The sequence below is a fragment of the Drosophila yakuba genome, chromosome 2R (genome assembly GCF_016746365.2).
Source record: "Drosophila yakuba strain Tai18E2 chromosome 2R, Prin_Dyak_Tai18E2_2.1, whole genome shotgun sequence".
Classification (NCBI taxonomy): Eukaryota; Metazoa; Arthropoda; class Insecta; order Diptera; family Drosophilidae; genus Drosophila; species Drosophila yakuba.
In genome coordinates, this window is record NC_052528.2 from 19,936,527 (window position 1) to 19,952,329 (window position 15,803).

General features: G+C 47.1%; 1 protein-coding gene across 1 annotated transcript; it reads left to right on the forward strand.

Annotated features, from left to right (window-relative positions):
* Nucleotides 1–7,310: 7,310 nt before the first annotated feature.
* On the forward strand, nucleotides 7,311–15,647 carry LOC6531523 (paired box pox-neuro protein). The gene is made up of 5 exons (XM_002092286.3): nucleotides 7,311–7,687; nucleotides 11,000–11,495; nucleotides 12,084–12,224; nucleotides 12,296–12,375; nucleotides 14,257–15,647. The coding sequence occupies exons 2-5, from the start codon at nucleotides 11,483–11,485 to the stop codon at nucleotides 15,304–15,306; spliced, it is 1,284 nt and encodes a 427-aa protein (XP_002092322.1). The 5' UTR covers nucleotides 7,311–7,687; nucleotides 11,000–11,482; the 3' UTR covers nucleotides 15,307–15,647.
* The last annotated feature ends 156 nt before the right edge of the window (nucleotides 15,648–15,803 follow it).

Consider the following 15,803-nt stretch of genomic DNA (forward strand, 5'->3'; position numbering starts at 1 on the left):
ATGCCATGAAGGGGAGGGGTAAGCGGCTATTCAGCGATGTGTAAACCGCAACGGTGTGGTGGTGTGATCATCCTCAGCATCCTTGACGATCATCCCATTGCTGGCTTCTCGGATCTGTCATCATTATCCTCACCGAGCGCAGCAGGACGCGTGTTCGGGGTGGCGACATTGTTTTGTTTTGATTCGTATTTGATTATGTTTATAAGGCAATAAATTAGAAAATCAGCACCACATCCACAGCTACATACACAACCACTCGGGCACAGTCCCAAAACTATGACTATAACCGCTTTGTAGCGCTTTGTTCGCAGTGACAATGCAGCGAATCCATTAAACGCGTAATTTATGGTTGGCTCGGGTGCCGCAGTCCTCTTTCAGGCACTTGGGTGGGTCCTGATCTCTTGATCTACCCCTTAGTGGCTCCAGCTCTTCGCCCCCTGCAAATGACATTGTTAAAACGCCCCAAGTGTCTGCAATTTGTTGCTGCACTTAATGTAGTTATAATTTTTAACAGCACTGCACTTTTATCCTGGCTGCAGCTCCAATGCGAGCATTAAGCCCTAACCCTTCGCCTGATCGCCTGATCACTGGGGCTGATTGCACACCTTGAGCACCCAGCTCGTCAGCAAATTACAAGTACGCCAAAAAGGGGATCGATTGGAGTTCCGTGGTATAAGAGGTATCCGCGGTATCTGCGGATCTGGGGTCTCAGCAGCTGCAAGCTCGGAAAAAAGTGACTATCGCCAGGTTGCGGACTGGTAAATACCTGGTGAAGTTACATTTTAGGTGACTTTAATGGATCACAATATAGATCAACAACACATATTACGTCCTCGCTGCTTTCGTTTCACAGTTACAAACTAGCATGTGCAGAGTGTAAAAACCTCCTTTAAAACTAGTACATGCTTTTTGCAGAGCAAAGGTATTAAATCTTGTTTAAAGCTATTTCTTTGATTTAATATATTTAAAGATTTATATGACTCTGAAATTATTACTTGAAGTGCGAAATTTGTGACAGTTTTCGCGGCTGTGTCATAACTATATTTCAAGCTGACATACCCCTTTTGATCTTCAGTACGTGGTATAAAATATACACACTCCCAAAAACCGATCATCGCACATCGATCAGCGAGGTGGGCAAAAACCAGAAGTGATTTTTGGCAGCATTACAAATTCGGCAAGGGCTCTTGGCCAGAACCTGTGTTTACCATCGACGATCCGATAATCGCCTGGACAGCCGGGAGGTTTGGCCTCACATTTTAAAGTGTTTGGCAAAGTGTGCGGACTGCCACATTAGCGGGTTTGGTTTGGGCATCAAACCATCAGAGGTGGAAGTCCACTGAAGGGGGATGCTAGCTAGTCAACTCGACAACTTGGAAACTTGGCAGCTTGGCAACTAGTCACCTTACATTGCTTAAGGATGCCCCATTGCGAAACAGATCGAAGGAGAGCGATGAGATGGTGCCAGGAATGCCGCGAGATTTATGAACGAATGGGCGGTGGGCGTTTCCAGCTCAACTGCTGCCCGGTGTGTAAGTACTTTGGGCAAACTTTAATTTTTCAATTAGTCGAGCTACCGTATTTGACTTTTGCTCCTTGCCAGCCGACTTGGCCAGCCATCCAGACGACGACCACCGCCAAAGGGGCCAACGAACTGGATGATCATCCTGGGCTTTTGAGCTGCGATTGCGACTCGAAATCGGACTTGGACCTCAGCAACTCTGGGATTGACTGGACTGGGTCGTAAAAATATTGCATTTAGCAGGCAGAGCGGCGGACGCAAACGCTTTCCGCGTTTTACGATTACGATGGAGCAGCAGCAACAGCAGATGCAGAAGCCGCTACAGAAACAGATGCAGAAGCAAGAAATGCAGCAACGGATTGGAAGTGCCAAAGTTTTATGGTTACTTTAACACTTTTGCTGGCCTGGTACTTGGGATATGGGAACTGGCATCCGACAACGGGCCATCAGGAGCAGCAGCAGGAGGAGGAGCAAGAGGAGCGAGAGGAGCAAGAGGAGCAGGAGCAGAAGAAACTAAAGGAGGAAGTGGTGTGGAGGCCAGGAAACGGACGAAGCTCTATGGCCTAGACAAGCGTATAATTGATTTGGATTCTATGATGTGTGCTCGCCGATTTCCAGAGGCGTTGCGAGCCATAAAACCATAATTACAGTCACATACAAGTGGAAGGGGTGAGATCAAGGAGTTGCTGGAGATGGGTTTCGAATTGGGTACGTTCCGTTCCTTTTGTTGCTGGGAGTACATAAAAAGCACTGGAGTTACTTTTCGTCTTTTTGGGTATACGTGCTGAACATGTTTTTGCAGATATTCAAATTCTTTTCTGGCTAGAAAGTTTAAATTCTCTATCTTAGCAAAGTAAATAGGCTACAAATTAAAAGGAAGAGCTTCAAATCCAAAGCTAAGTATATATAAAACACTTATGAATATCCTGAAGAAAGGAGGTTCTTTTCCAAGGGTTCTTTGACTTCAAAGGGATCTCAATTAACTGAGTATTTGGAGCACCCTGTTCCCGCATCGATTATAGTGGCTCAATCTATAATCTGTATGTCCTTTGGCACACACATCCTATCATTAGCCTGTCAGCGGTTCGAGCTTCGCTGTTTGCCTTTGCCTCTGGCGTGTTTATTGTGTTTGATCAAATAATTTCTGTTTTTATGGCACAATAACTGTCCTGTTCCTTTGCCAGCCAGCAGAGTCCTTTAAGTGCCAAGTCGCCCCTTCTCCATTCCATTCCTGCTGCATTTTCCTGCTCCCAGCTCCTTGGTCTTCCTCTTGCCTTTTCAATTTAGCCATAATTATGTCAGACATTTAATTTATCGCAAGCGAAGGTTCTCGTCCTTCCGCCACCTCTTCTTGCACGCAAACTTTTGGGCCAGGACTCACCCTCAGTGGATGATGCCTTTCTTCGCCGGCCAGAAGAACTCTCTCTCCGCCTTTTGCGTCGGCCATTTTGTGAGTGCGTCAGGGTTCAGTGGAGCGCAGGACGAGCAGGACTCACAGCACTCGCAGCACTCGCAGGACCCGTCTCTTAATGTGAGAAAATGTTACAAGTCCGCCAGCGCCGCCAGCAAAGTCCTGTCAGAGTTCCTCCCGTAATTGCTCATTTTGCTTATCGGACCGCCCAATCCACGGACTCTGCTCTGCAGGTGTGGAGTGTCCAGTTTTCGGAGGGGGTAGGGATCAATAAAACCCTGTAAACTCTATAAAAATTTCGATTTGTGGAAATTGCGTTTTTATTAATTGGCTCTGACATGCCAGTCACTGGAGTGTCCCAGTTTTCCGTTTTCATTTTTATGGCACTCGAGAAAATCGCGTGCCCTTTGTCCACCTACAAGTCGTCCTTTTCGAATGGGAATGGGGCGAAATTACGGCTGTTTGTGCGACTCCTGGAAAAGGTACATTATCCTTAGATCGTTTTTATCTTATCGTTTGTCGGCAACTGTTTACGAAATTGCCCGATTGTTTTTCGGTTTCATTTTCGGCCACGCGCCTGCCTCCTTGAAGCAAGGTGCAACAGGATCCGAGAATGCGAGGATTCGGGCATCGGGTATCGAGATGCAGGAGGCGGGAGGCGAGTCTGCAATGCAACCTGCCTGACTGCATCCATCATCGCGTGGCAGCAATGCTCATGATTTGAGGCACATGCGTAACCTGCGCCAATTTGGCGACCCGCACACACACTGAAATCGCCTCTGCCTCTATATATAAATATCTGTTTCTTATTTCATTTTTTGTCCCTTTTTCGGACAATTTTCGGGACTTGGCTTGCATCTGCTGATTGCAAGGAACGGGTGCCCCGAAGCGAACCCTCAATTAGGCCGCCCCTGCAATTAGAAAATATATTCCATACCAGGCTACGTTTTTTCATTTTCCCCTCTCTGTGTCTTAAAGAAACGCCAAAAAATAAAAGTAGCAACAGCTAATTTGCCGCAGGTTTGGGGCAGCTAATTTCGCATTAGATGAGCGCCCACGCTACAAAGTCGCAGTTTTTGCTCGATTCCCAGGCGCATTCCAGCGGGCACCGCTCATTAAGGACCATGAAATCTAGACTCTGCCCCGGAGTCATTCCCGCAGACTGACCTCCAGGCACGAGCCGCCCAGAAATGCGGCTAACAGCTAACAAATCGGGAGCAGCTTCTGTTTACCTCGTTTTTTTGTTGGCATCCCATCTAATGATTTGGTGGCACGCATCTTGGAATGCGACGCCTTTGGCTGGATGAGTTCGCCATAATTTGATTAGGCAAAAAGCTGATGTGGGTGTCAGTCCGTCTACCAGTCTCACCAGTTCCCTTATTCCGCCGAAAAAACCAGTCCCAAATCATATCCCAACACGAACTGGATTCCATTTCAATTACAAGTTAAGCGAGTGTAAGTTCTGCGATTGCAATCGCATTCGGGCGCGTGGTAAACCAAGTCAATCGGAAGAAGTTAAGCCGATTGTCCCGCCCCTTTTCATTACAGCCCGTTTTTTGCACCCCTGGCACCCGCCTAATAAAACCGGAGCAAACCCACTTCCGTTGCTCATTTGAATGCCCTTTGATGGAGGGCATGATGAAACATTGCATAGATTGGTAACCTAGAAAATATTCTTTTGAAACTGTCTTGAAAATAGCTTCTAAAATGTATTTAACGTTTCGAAAGCTAGTTAAGTTGTATATATTCAATAAGATGGTTAAGATAGTTCAAGTATTTAGCTTTATATTTACATATTTAAGAAAGATATCCAAATATGATTCAAATAATATTAAATTATTTAATTACGTATCATGAAAGTTAATCCATTCAAAGATCTATTTCCAGTTACCCTGAACTATTTAACGTATAAAGGATACTTTTTCTATGATTTGCATTCCTTAGCTACTTTTTCACAGCCCAGCTGAACTATTAAATTTGAATGATTGAACGGTATTTCCTCGTCGAGTTGCATCCTTCAGCTGCTTGAAGGGTATTTCCTCGTCGAGTTGCATCCTTCAGCTGCTTTTTCACAGCCCAGCTAAACGCACTTCCCACACAGATTTGTGTGTGTGCGCCTTAATTGGGGCGTAGTTGGCTTTTAGGGCGCGGAGCCGGGGTTTGGGTAATTGCTGCCACTTGAAAGGCTTTGGGTCGCATAATCGCCTTGTCAGATAGGGCAAGACACACGTTGAAGGACCTGCGGAGGGGGTGGCCCATGAACAAGCTCATTGGGCGTTGGGCGTGGCGAGTTGGGTGGGCCAGAGAACAGAGGACAGAGGAAGGCCCAAAAGGACCGAGCGACTAAAGGACCAAGGACCGAAGGACCGAAGGACTCTGTGCCAAAAGAGACGGAGAGAGGTGTGTGTTGATGCCACCACGCACGGTTGACTCGCTTGATCTTATTACGCCGCGCTTGGTTGCCTGGGAAAAGTCAGAGGCAGCTGCTCGGATGGGATGGCTGTATGGCTGGTAAATGGCAAATGGCAACTGGCAACTGGTAACTGGTTACCGGCAACCCGGCCTTTGTGACAGTTTTATCTCTGGCCAGCAGAAGCTACAGCCAAGCTCTCGCCATCCTCCGGCCATTGAAAAGCCACGCTGAATGGGCCTAAGAATTTAGCATGTTTTCGCACAGGTTTTTGTGGTTTTTGGTGGCAAGTGGATTTGCATACGCCACGCGGCTCCCAAAAAACGGGTTAGGTCTTAGCCAGTCTTAGTGGAGCAGAAGTTGCCCTTTTGCTCGGCACCATTGATTTCCTAGTCATGGCAACTAATTTCCATTCAACATGTTCGGTGCCTCAAATGAATCAATAATCCGGACTCCTCCCACGGAACAATCACAAACAATGTGACAGCTTTATCTTTCAGCACCAGTCGCCGTCGCAGTGGAAATCCATTTCCAATTGTGAATGCCGAGCGACAATTGTCGAATTCAATTAACGCCTGCGGCACCACCGAGCGTTACTTAACGCCGCCACCCACCCAACGACCTCCGCCTCCTGCCGTTCCCGTTCCCGCTCCCACTCCACCCCTCCCTTCACTTCACCCCACTCCCCTGGAAGTTTCCAGCGGGTAGGCAAGGACGAGCCGTAGCTGTGGCCGTAGCTGTGGCTGTTTCGCCAGGGTAACGGCTATGCAGTGTCACAATACGGATGTGGATGGGGCTCCTTGGAGTGGGATATACACACAGTATCAACACAGTATCTGTGATGCAGGACGTGGGCGGGAGTGAGAGCGTTTGCGTGCTGCGTTGCCTCCGCCGATTGGCCGGAACGTGGCTGCAACGGCAACGGCAACGGCAACGGCAACGGCAACGCATCGGCTGCGGAAACGGCCACGGATAAGGCTACGCTCTGACGCAACGCTCTCTGCCCGGAACTCGCCGACCATCCACACCGACTTCGACTTCGACTACTACTACTACCCCCAGAGCGTTCGAAGAGCGGAGGCGGACTGCACGGACGTCATGCAACCGCACAGTGGTGCAAAGTTGCAAGTTGGAATGTACTGCAAAAAGACATAAATATATACCAACTTGCTGCGTGTTTGTGCTCAATCCATAAAAGTTATTAAAACAAAGCTTCAAGCTGTTAAAGCTGCTGGCTCTGTACTTAAATCAAGAACTCACAATATCAATAATTTATATATTTTTCAAAATAAACTATAAAAGAGCTTTAAACAACAAGTAGGAAGATGGTATTATGCTTCCTTAAGAATTCCTTCAATAATAAGGTTTGAAATCCTAACGATCCCATTAGCCTCTTAAATCGTAGATCTATTTTGCTAAGCTGCATTGCAGTATAATCAGGATTTAAACTTATTAGTCAACTAACCAGAAAACCAATGTTTATCTAAAAACGCAGCTGCGCACTAGTTAACCTCTAGTTAACATAGAGTAGCTTTACGAAATGATCCAAACTTCAATGTGGTTTGCCATGCTGTTGAAATCCAGCTGAGCGCCGACCTAGCCCACTAGCCTCTGCACACTTGACCCACTGTGCCCGTGTCGATTTCGCTCCCGGAGGACGTGTCACCTGGCCCCCCACCTCTCCTACTGCCGCTGGCCAATGGCAGCGCGCCGTCGGCGCAGCGGGCGACGCATGCGCACCGGGCCAGTTCGGTGATGGGCTCTCATTGGTTGGCGGTGGGCCAAATGGGGCTGGAACCGCCGCGGACGTCGCAGCCGTGAAAAACCGGTTACACCAGAAAAACGGTTCATCCGTGAGTCCGTGAAGGCTTGTGTCAGTGTGTGCGTGCCGCGAATACGAGTGTGTAAGTGAGCGATGGGTTTTCGGTGGCGTTTTAGGCCGCTCTGCTTGGCGGCGCTTCAGTAGAATTTGTTGGCTGATGGACCGCGGGCGAGGCACGAAGCCAACTCTCAACTTCCACTGCTACTGCCACTGCCACAGCCACAGCTATAGCCACAAAATTTGATCGAATCGATGCGCCGGCCCAGCGATTCGCGTGCAGTTAGTCGAATTTTTGACGGTCGAGTGACAAGGTGCGTCGCGTTCCGAACTCCCAAACAAAAAACGAGGAATCATACAGAAACCATTAGCCGTCGCGCCTCTGAACTGAGTAATCGGCCATTATCCGCGGAATAAGCCACACAGTGCATGCAAAACTCGAGCGGAAAGTGTTGTGCTCAAGTGATCAAAGGATTCGCATCCCAGTTATTGGATAGCCGGCAGTTACAGTGCTCTAAGTTTGAGGTGAGCACATCTTTTAAATGATGTACTTCAAAAGTAGAACCATCTAGGAAAAATACCCTCTTTAGTGAGTTATTATTAATGATTGGTCTAGCTTTGAGCAAATTTAAACTAAACATAGCTAAGTTGATTTGAATTGGTACATTTCTAGTGACCATTCGCTATCCAAAATATAATTGTATAAAGATATGACTTTATAGATCAAAAAAGTTTAGAAGACCTTTACGAATTCAGGAGAATATTTCAAATCGAACTGCTTAGATAAAGTTATGTAGAATCGGGCATGAAACCAATAAAGTTGTGATTTAAAGTATCTGTTGAAATATTCCATAGAACGTTTAAATTAAGCGATCAATATTAGATAAATTTGTTTTGGATCTCGAACCTGCTTTATTTAATGAAATTAGATGACTACTTTATTAGTTCACTAAACAGGCTTTTAGCAGCATATTTTGCTTTGTAGGATTTTACGCCAGATGCGTTATCTGGTTTTATACACGCGACGCGATAAGCTAAATTGAACTTTGTGAAAAGTGCACACATTGCACTTAGAGTGCAGACATATTCTATTTCCTAAAGTGAGTTTTATTCAAACACTTGACAAAAGCTAACGACGATGAGTTATCGACGTCTTAATTAAGACCTGGTCGCATCCATCGACCTGCCCATAATGACCATCATAAACGATCGTAATCAATTTGTTTGCGCATAATTTGCTTTCTCAACAACTAAATCATTAAATCGAGTCGCTCCCGATCAGGTTGCGGCTTTTTTGAAAGACTTTAATAACGATATTTGCTTATCGTGTTCGACACATCGGTCTCAAGTCCAACCTCGTCCCCTCCCAGACCCTCCACACCTTCGACTGCCTTCGATCGGCTTATTTCTTAATGAACGACGATCTGATCTAACGGATCGAGTCTGAACTGAACTGAACGGAACGGAACCAGCAAACGGGGCGATCTCCATTCAAGCGGCGGCGTTAGTTTCGGCCAAGATTCGATTATTCCAATAATATTCATGTTGTGAATGAAGTGGAAGATGCCACCGGATGGCTAATCCAACGAATTTGCAATGCAAAACTATGGCCAGGCCAATTGAACATCCGCCGCACTAAGATAACTCATTTAAAGCGGCCCAATCGATCGTTGGCCAGATCGATGAGTGACTTTTTGGCCACAGACTTTAGTTTTCCCACGACTACGGCGAGCGACAAAAGTCAAAAATCGTATGCTAATTAATTCTTTGTCATGCCGTCGTTTCTGGCTGCCATTATGGCTCATTGATTTGGTTGCTTTCTAAGCCAAAGCCACCGGCTTTCAGCGTTCAGCCATAGGAAACGAGGGAACAAACCAACTAGCCGTCGGACAACTTACTTAAGCGTGGTCCAGAAAGAGCAAGCTTATCATATTCAAATGGTGAAGCGTACGTTTTATTATAATTTTTTTATTTTAATTAGCGGCTGTTAATGCCCCGGTTCGATCTGGCTTCGATCTATCGATCCATTGATCTGCGGGGGGGCAGGCAGCAGGCCATCCAATAATAAAAAATCAAATCAAGGGACTGGGTTCCGAAACAGAAGCTCGGCCAACCTGTCGGTTCCACTTTCGGTAATCGCACGAATTTAAATTATTGTATGTTTAACTAATTTCTATCGGTTTTTATGTCTGTTCCGCTTGACATGTGCACGTAGCTAATTGAGACTTACGACCTGAGGACTGTGGAGAAATCGGTAGGACTTCAAGGAGATACTTATACTCGTTAATATACGGGAGCTAAAAACCTGAAAGCGCTTCTCGAGAACCCAGATTAGCCACATCTCTATATATAACTCGCAATTTGGCCTCAAGATCGCATTCAACATTAAAACTGTAGCCGTTGTAGCTCTGGAAAAAACCTTTGCTACGCGTTTACATTTTATAACGTTTTTTTTAAAACTACAGGGGATTTTTCGGTCTCGTTTAAGTACCAGATACCTAGGATCACTGCTTGTTAATATGTTAAATTTACGCCCAATACCGCAGAATGTTCCACAAGTAATGCCTAAATTTAAGGTTTTTGTTTTAGCCATCTTATTAGCCAACTTATCTGCATTCTTAGGCTGCATAGAACCCAATAATTGATAATTAACACGTATAGAAGTGGCAAAACAAGCCCAGCAGTGGCATATTTTTAGGGGTTGCTACTTGGCCGGAACTATTTAGTTTTGACTGCTCACTGGCCTCGATTGGGCCACAAAAACAGAGAATTCGAGTGAAATGGGCGAGTAGCACGCCAGAGGGGAAATTAACCCTTTCATTGCGGCCAAATTGGTTTTGGCCGGAATGTCTATTTCACTTTCTACAAAACCGAGTGGATTGGAATCCTTATCGCACTGTCGGCCAAATCTTGGCCCCGGGCCAACTGCGAACTTTATGGCCTTAACGGCCAGCACGAGTTTCCCGTTCGCGGTGAGTGGTAACCGAAAAACTGAGACGGCGGTGGAGATGGAGATGGAGACTGAGACTGCGAGGGTCCAAAAAACCTAATGAACAACTTAATTTCGAGTTCTTTTTTTTTTTTTTTTGTTCTGTTTGGTGTTTTTTCCGTTTTTTTGAATTTCAAAAGGGGGGAGTGTGTGGTGCGTGCGGTGGCTCGGTGGCTTAACACGCGCATTTCGGTTGTTTTACGAGCTGAAAAGCGGCAAGGACTCTGGGCCTGGGCTCGGGCTCGGCAATTAAATCAAATGTGAATTCCATAATAACATGGCCATGACAAAGTGTGTGGACCGTCGGCCGGCAGTGGCAGTTACAGTTTTTGATTTATACGGTTCTTCAGCGCGTTTTCATGCCTCTGACAGTCTGGCGACAGGCTCAAATCCTGGCCAAAAAGCACTAAGTAGAAAAAAACAGGAAGCGGAAACCACCGACCGCAAGTTGGTGGTGCTGAAAGCCCATTTGCATATCTCTTTGAGCCCGTTGCATATTTAACGAAATGAGCAATTGGCCAAAATTCATTTAATTGTTACCCCTGCTCCCGGCACTTGAGTACCTTATACTTAGGAGTACCACTACCACGACCTGGCCTAAATGGCATGGTATGGGGGAAACCACTCGATAATGGGGCAGCAGTTCACGCTGCGCCCGGAATGTGCCTGATAAGCAGCTAATTTGAGATACTCCCTGCCACCAGTGCCACTAGGCAAGTGGCCAGTGGTAACTGGTCACTGGTAACTGGTCACTGGACATGGCCATTGAGCACATAAACCACTGCACATTAAACCCGCTGCCGCGTAGTTTTATAAAATAATTAAGTTTTATGTATTTTCCTTACTAGATTTTCACCGGGTTTTGGTTTGGCTTTGCTCTTGGATCGGATCGGTTCTGGCCGGGCCTGGACGCTGTCCGAATTCGTGGAAGCCGTTAAAAGTCATCGGGGAGTGGGCAACCAGCATTATCCAGCATCATCCAACATCAGTTCGAGCGACGCCATTCGAGTCTGAGGCTGAGAATCCTAATAGCCCGGCGACCACGACGACATCCATCAAAGCGTTTTTATGACGTTCTTGCTTGAAATTTGATTAAAATTCAGCGATTAACTAAGCAGCAGCAGCAGCATCAGTATCAGCAGCAACGGGACGAAAGACCAAAAAAATAAAAAGACTTAAAACAAACAGCCAACAGCGAATAAACCAAAATACTTTACGGAGGCTAAGCGAGTCAGCGACTACCGATCGCATCGGATCGTATCGAATCACTTTCGGATTGTATTGGATTGGATTGGCTCGCTTTGAATTGAATTGTTGATCACATTTCAGCCATGCCGCATACAGGTGAGTCTCGCTAATGAACTTCAAAAAGAACTTCAACGAAAGTGTCAGATGCAATCTTTAGTTCCCCTCCCAGTCCCAGTCCCCCATTTCACGTGCTCCCCCTCGAAATCCCAAGAACCCGAGATCCCACAAAGAAACACGGTTATTACTGGCGCACTTTTGCCGCCTGCGTTTATGATTTCCAGTGAGAGAAGGGGAGAAGGTGAGAGAGATTAGCCAAGTCAACACGGCGCTTGCCAAACTACAGGTATTTGGCCCAGACGCGTGTGCCCACTGTAAATCTTCCCGGCTTTATTCGCTTTATTGGGAAGCTTAGGCGCTTTAGATTCCCACTATAATTTCCATTTGTCGGGCAAACTTTTCTCTCAAAATATATGTAGCTCAACACTAACAAGTTGAGGCAAAACTCGTTAAGTATCTGTAGACAAGTTGCTTATTGCAGAAGTGGTTAATCTTTTATATAGTGCATTTACAAATAGTTCCTTTCCAAGCCTTAAACTGGATTTAATTTGTTTAGGAACAAAAGTAGTGGGACATTTATTTCCAATGCAATGCAATGAAAGTTTATTAAAGTTTTCTATCCTTCAGGTCAAGCTGGTGTTAACCAATTGGGTGGCGTTTTTGTGAATGGCCGTCCTCTGCCGGACTGCGTCCGTCGAAGGATCGTCGACTTGGCTCTGTGCGGAGTGAGGCCCTGTGATATATCCCGCCAGCTTCTGGTTTCCCATGGTAAGTTTATTACATATAACTGCTTTATAATTCAGACAAGGTAATATAGTTTATGCTCTTTTCTCAAACAGGCTGCGTTTCCAAAATTCTAACTCGCTTCTATGAGACGGGTTCCATTCGACCGGGCTCCATTGGCGGTAGCAAGACCAAGGTAAGTGGGGCTCCAAGCGGGAATGGGATTACGAAATGGGGGGATGGAAACAAGATCTGGGGGGGGGGACGGGAAACCACATGTGGTCCGCTGTGGTGCATGAAATCAACAAACGATTATATAAAAATCAAACGCACAGCAGTAAATCCATAAAGTATCACAGATACACGGAAAGCAGATAGCCCAGATAAGCATTGTAACCAGCAGCTAGTTTACATGTTCTCGACATTCGATGACAGCTTTTATGGCCACGTGTGGGAGTCGAAGTGGGAGTGGCAGGTGGAGGAAGCGAAAGGGTGTTGTGTGAACGGTGTGGGCGTTCGAGTGCAGAGAGCGCAGCAAATCAATCTCGCCTGCCCAGCTCGAGGATGATAACCGGGAAGTGGGCTACCAGGATGGGGCTGAATTGGGCTGGATGGGGCTGGAGCCACCTGCGTGGTTCGCACGCCCAATCAAGTGTGGCTGCTACCGTTTAAGCCGCTGCTGCTCGCTTCACGGCCCCAAAAAAAAAAAATGACGACAATGGCACTAAGATAGTGCTGATTGTACTGGGCCATGGAATCAGCGATAACACCGAATCACGACCCATACGCAACCTGGTAAACGCTTTCCAGAAGGCTATTGTACCAATGGAGATCCCTTTAAGGTCCACGCAGCTATAGTTTTATTGCATATTATTAAATTTTCTACAAACTGGCAAAAAAGTATTTCAGACTTAGTCCTTTAATATGTTGTCCTATATGATATCGATGGGCATTTCACCACTTTCAGTCCGTGAAGCGACCCCTTCCAATGCGATTCCCCTTCGACTGCGCAAACACTTGTTCAGGTGCGATATTTGCCGACGGAACAGAACGCCTAATTAACGGTAGTTGCACCGCCCACCAAGTGCACAATGTACCCGGCGGTACGCCCCCCACCCCCATCACCAACACCACCACCACCACGACCATTACCACACGTCAGTTACCCACCCGCTTACATGGTGATTCAATAAGCGCTCTGCACTCGCTCGAACAAAACGCGCATTTAACACCTACGTTGGGTCAATAAAGAAGTTGCCCCCGCACCTGCACCTTGCCCCCCACCCCCTGGCCCTGTGGCATGCATAGGAAAAGGGGGTGGGGCGGGCGCAAGGACAGTGGCCCGCAAAGAGCGAGCGCGCGTGTAGATTTCCGATAAGATCTGACATGCAAGCTGGCCGCGCTGGAGGGGCTACGACATCCGACCCCTGAAAGCCCCACACTGCCATTCGATAAACTCCCCTTAAGCGTATTTATGAATTTTTAATGAATTGCCGCGTCACACGTGAAAAGCGGGCGCCAGTGAAAACAGGAGGAAGGTCCTTTCAACCTTTCAAAGCACTCGCACAAATTAACATATGCAAAAGCGCCTGCAACACGGATGTGTCGTTGCGATGCAAATCTTCCCGCGAACATGACAGCTTAAAAGGGGCGTGGCTGCGCTTGCTGTCGACCTTTGCAATTGTTGCGAGTGCGCCGTGGTTTATTTTAGTGCACAATTGAATTTCACGGCAATTAGCCGTTGGCCACAAAAACGGGGTAACCAGAGACACCTGAGAATGCAGGGGTTTAAAACGCCTAGCTGTTGGCTATAACCATAAAGGGACAAAAACACCCAGTCACGCAAAAGGCCTTTAACGTTTATGTGAAACCATTCGTAAGATGTAATAAAACTAAATTTAAAGTAACACCTTTATCATTAAATATTAGGGGAACATCAACATCCATTAAAGTATTACTTAATAATATAACCATTTAAAAACGGGCTGGTTGCTAGTTAAAGGGTTATAATATGGGACATGCGAAAACTACAACATACTTAATTGTATCTAAATTCCATAACTTCTTTTGTTTGCAGCAAGTGGCCACGCCCACCGTGGTGAAGAAGATCATCCGGCTGAAGGAGGAGAACAGCGGCATGTTCGCGTGGGAGATTCGCGAGCAGCTGCAGCAGCAGCGCGTCTGCGATCCCAGCTCGGTGCCCTCGATCAGCTCCATCAACCGGATTCTGCGCAACAGCGGTCTGTGGACAGATGAGATGACCTCCAGTCAGCAAAATGCCGCAGCTGCAGCGGCGGCGGCGGCGGCGGCGGCTGCTGCTCATCAGGCGGGCAGTGGGCCATCGAATGGATATGGCAACCAAGCTCCGCCCCCGCCGGCGACCGTGGCTCCACCCACTGCGGCAGCCACGCCCTCCATCGCACGTTACACCAAGCCGCCGGCGTTGATGATGAACACCGCCGGTGAGATGCCCATTAAACCCGCTCCCAAAATGCCGCCCAGCATGGGACATGGCCACAGTCACGGCCTGAACCCAAATGTATCGGGCCTGGACTTGAGTTACTCCGCTCTCCACAAGCACTGGCTGTGGAATCCCTCCCTGCTCTACTACACCCAGGCTCACATTCAGGCCCAGGCGGCGGCGTCGGGTGGTCAGTTCCTGCCCTATGCCGGCGGCTATTTGCCCCATGCCATGGCAGCGGCGGCCGCATCTTCCACATCCGCACTGGGTGGATTCACCAAGTCCGAGAGCTCCATCGATCTGTCGACACCTGGAGCGGCTGGCGATGCACTTAGCGACTGCGACTCCGGCAAATCTTCTCCGGCGGCGCTCTCCCTCACCGCTTCTGGCGGTGGTAATGGAGCTGGATCAGCTCCAGAGGCTTCACCGGGTTCGACACTCGGCCACAGTCGCAAGCGGAATCCGTACTCCATCGAGGAACTGCTCAAGAAACCGGAGAAGCGGCTGCGACTCGACAGCAATCGTCTGGAGTGCCTGGAGTCCAGTTCCTGCGAAAGCAGCCAGGATAGTCCAGTTGCTCCACCCCTGGAAACTCCAGAGGATGAGGATCCCGCCGAGGGGGAGGAGGAGCCAGAGGAGGAGGACAGCGTTGAGGTGGTTAACTGAATCCACTGAATGCGCATTGCCACTGACCCAGTTTTGATCTGTGTATATATAGCAACCTAGTTTAATCGTAAACGCCCCATTCAACCAATACTACTTTAATCTAAGGTGGAACTTGAACTGATGGAATTTCTTTGGTCACACGATCATTTCACTTTCTTTTCTCCTAAACTGGATCTCCGATAATGATGTTTTAAAATGAACAAATAGCTGGATTGAAATAGCCGTGAAATTGTATTCATTCGAGTTTCATACACTATGATTGCTATGAATAATGTTGCAAGGGGGTGATAATATAATAAAATATTTAAATAAACATTACGAATACGTGTGCTGAGTAAAAAGTGTGTGTTTGCATTAAAGGGCATGGATTTAAAATACAATTTACGTTTTGAAAAGGTATCAGAAATGCTTAACATTACCAACTGATGTAAAAGCCTGTGTAATAAGCTTAATTTTATGAAATTTTCTGCTACGAAATTCGTGTAATTTGTACCCGA

Coding starts and splice junctions, on each gene's coding strand:
- LOC6531523 (XM_002092286.3), top strand. Junction 12,225..12,295: donor CCAGCTTCTGGTTTCCCATG/GTAAGTTTATTA, acceptor TTTCTCAAACAG/GCTGCGTTTCCAAAATTCTA. Junction 12,376..14,256: donor TTGGCGGTAGCAAGACCAAG/GTAAGTGGGGCT, acceptor TTTTGTTTGCAG/CAAGTGGCCACGCCCACCGT.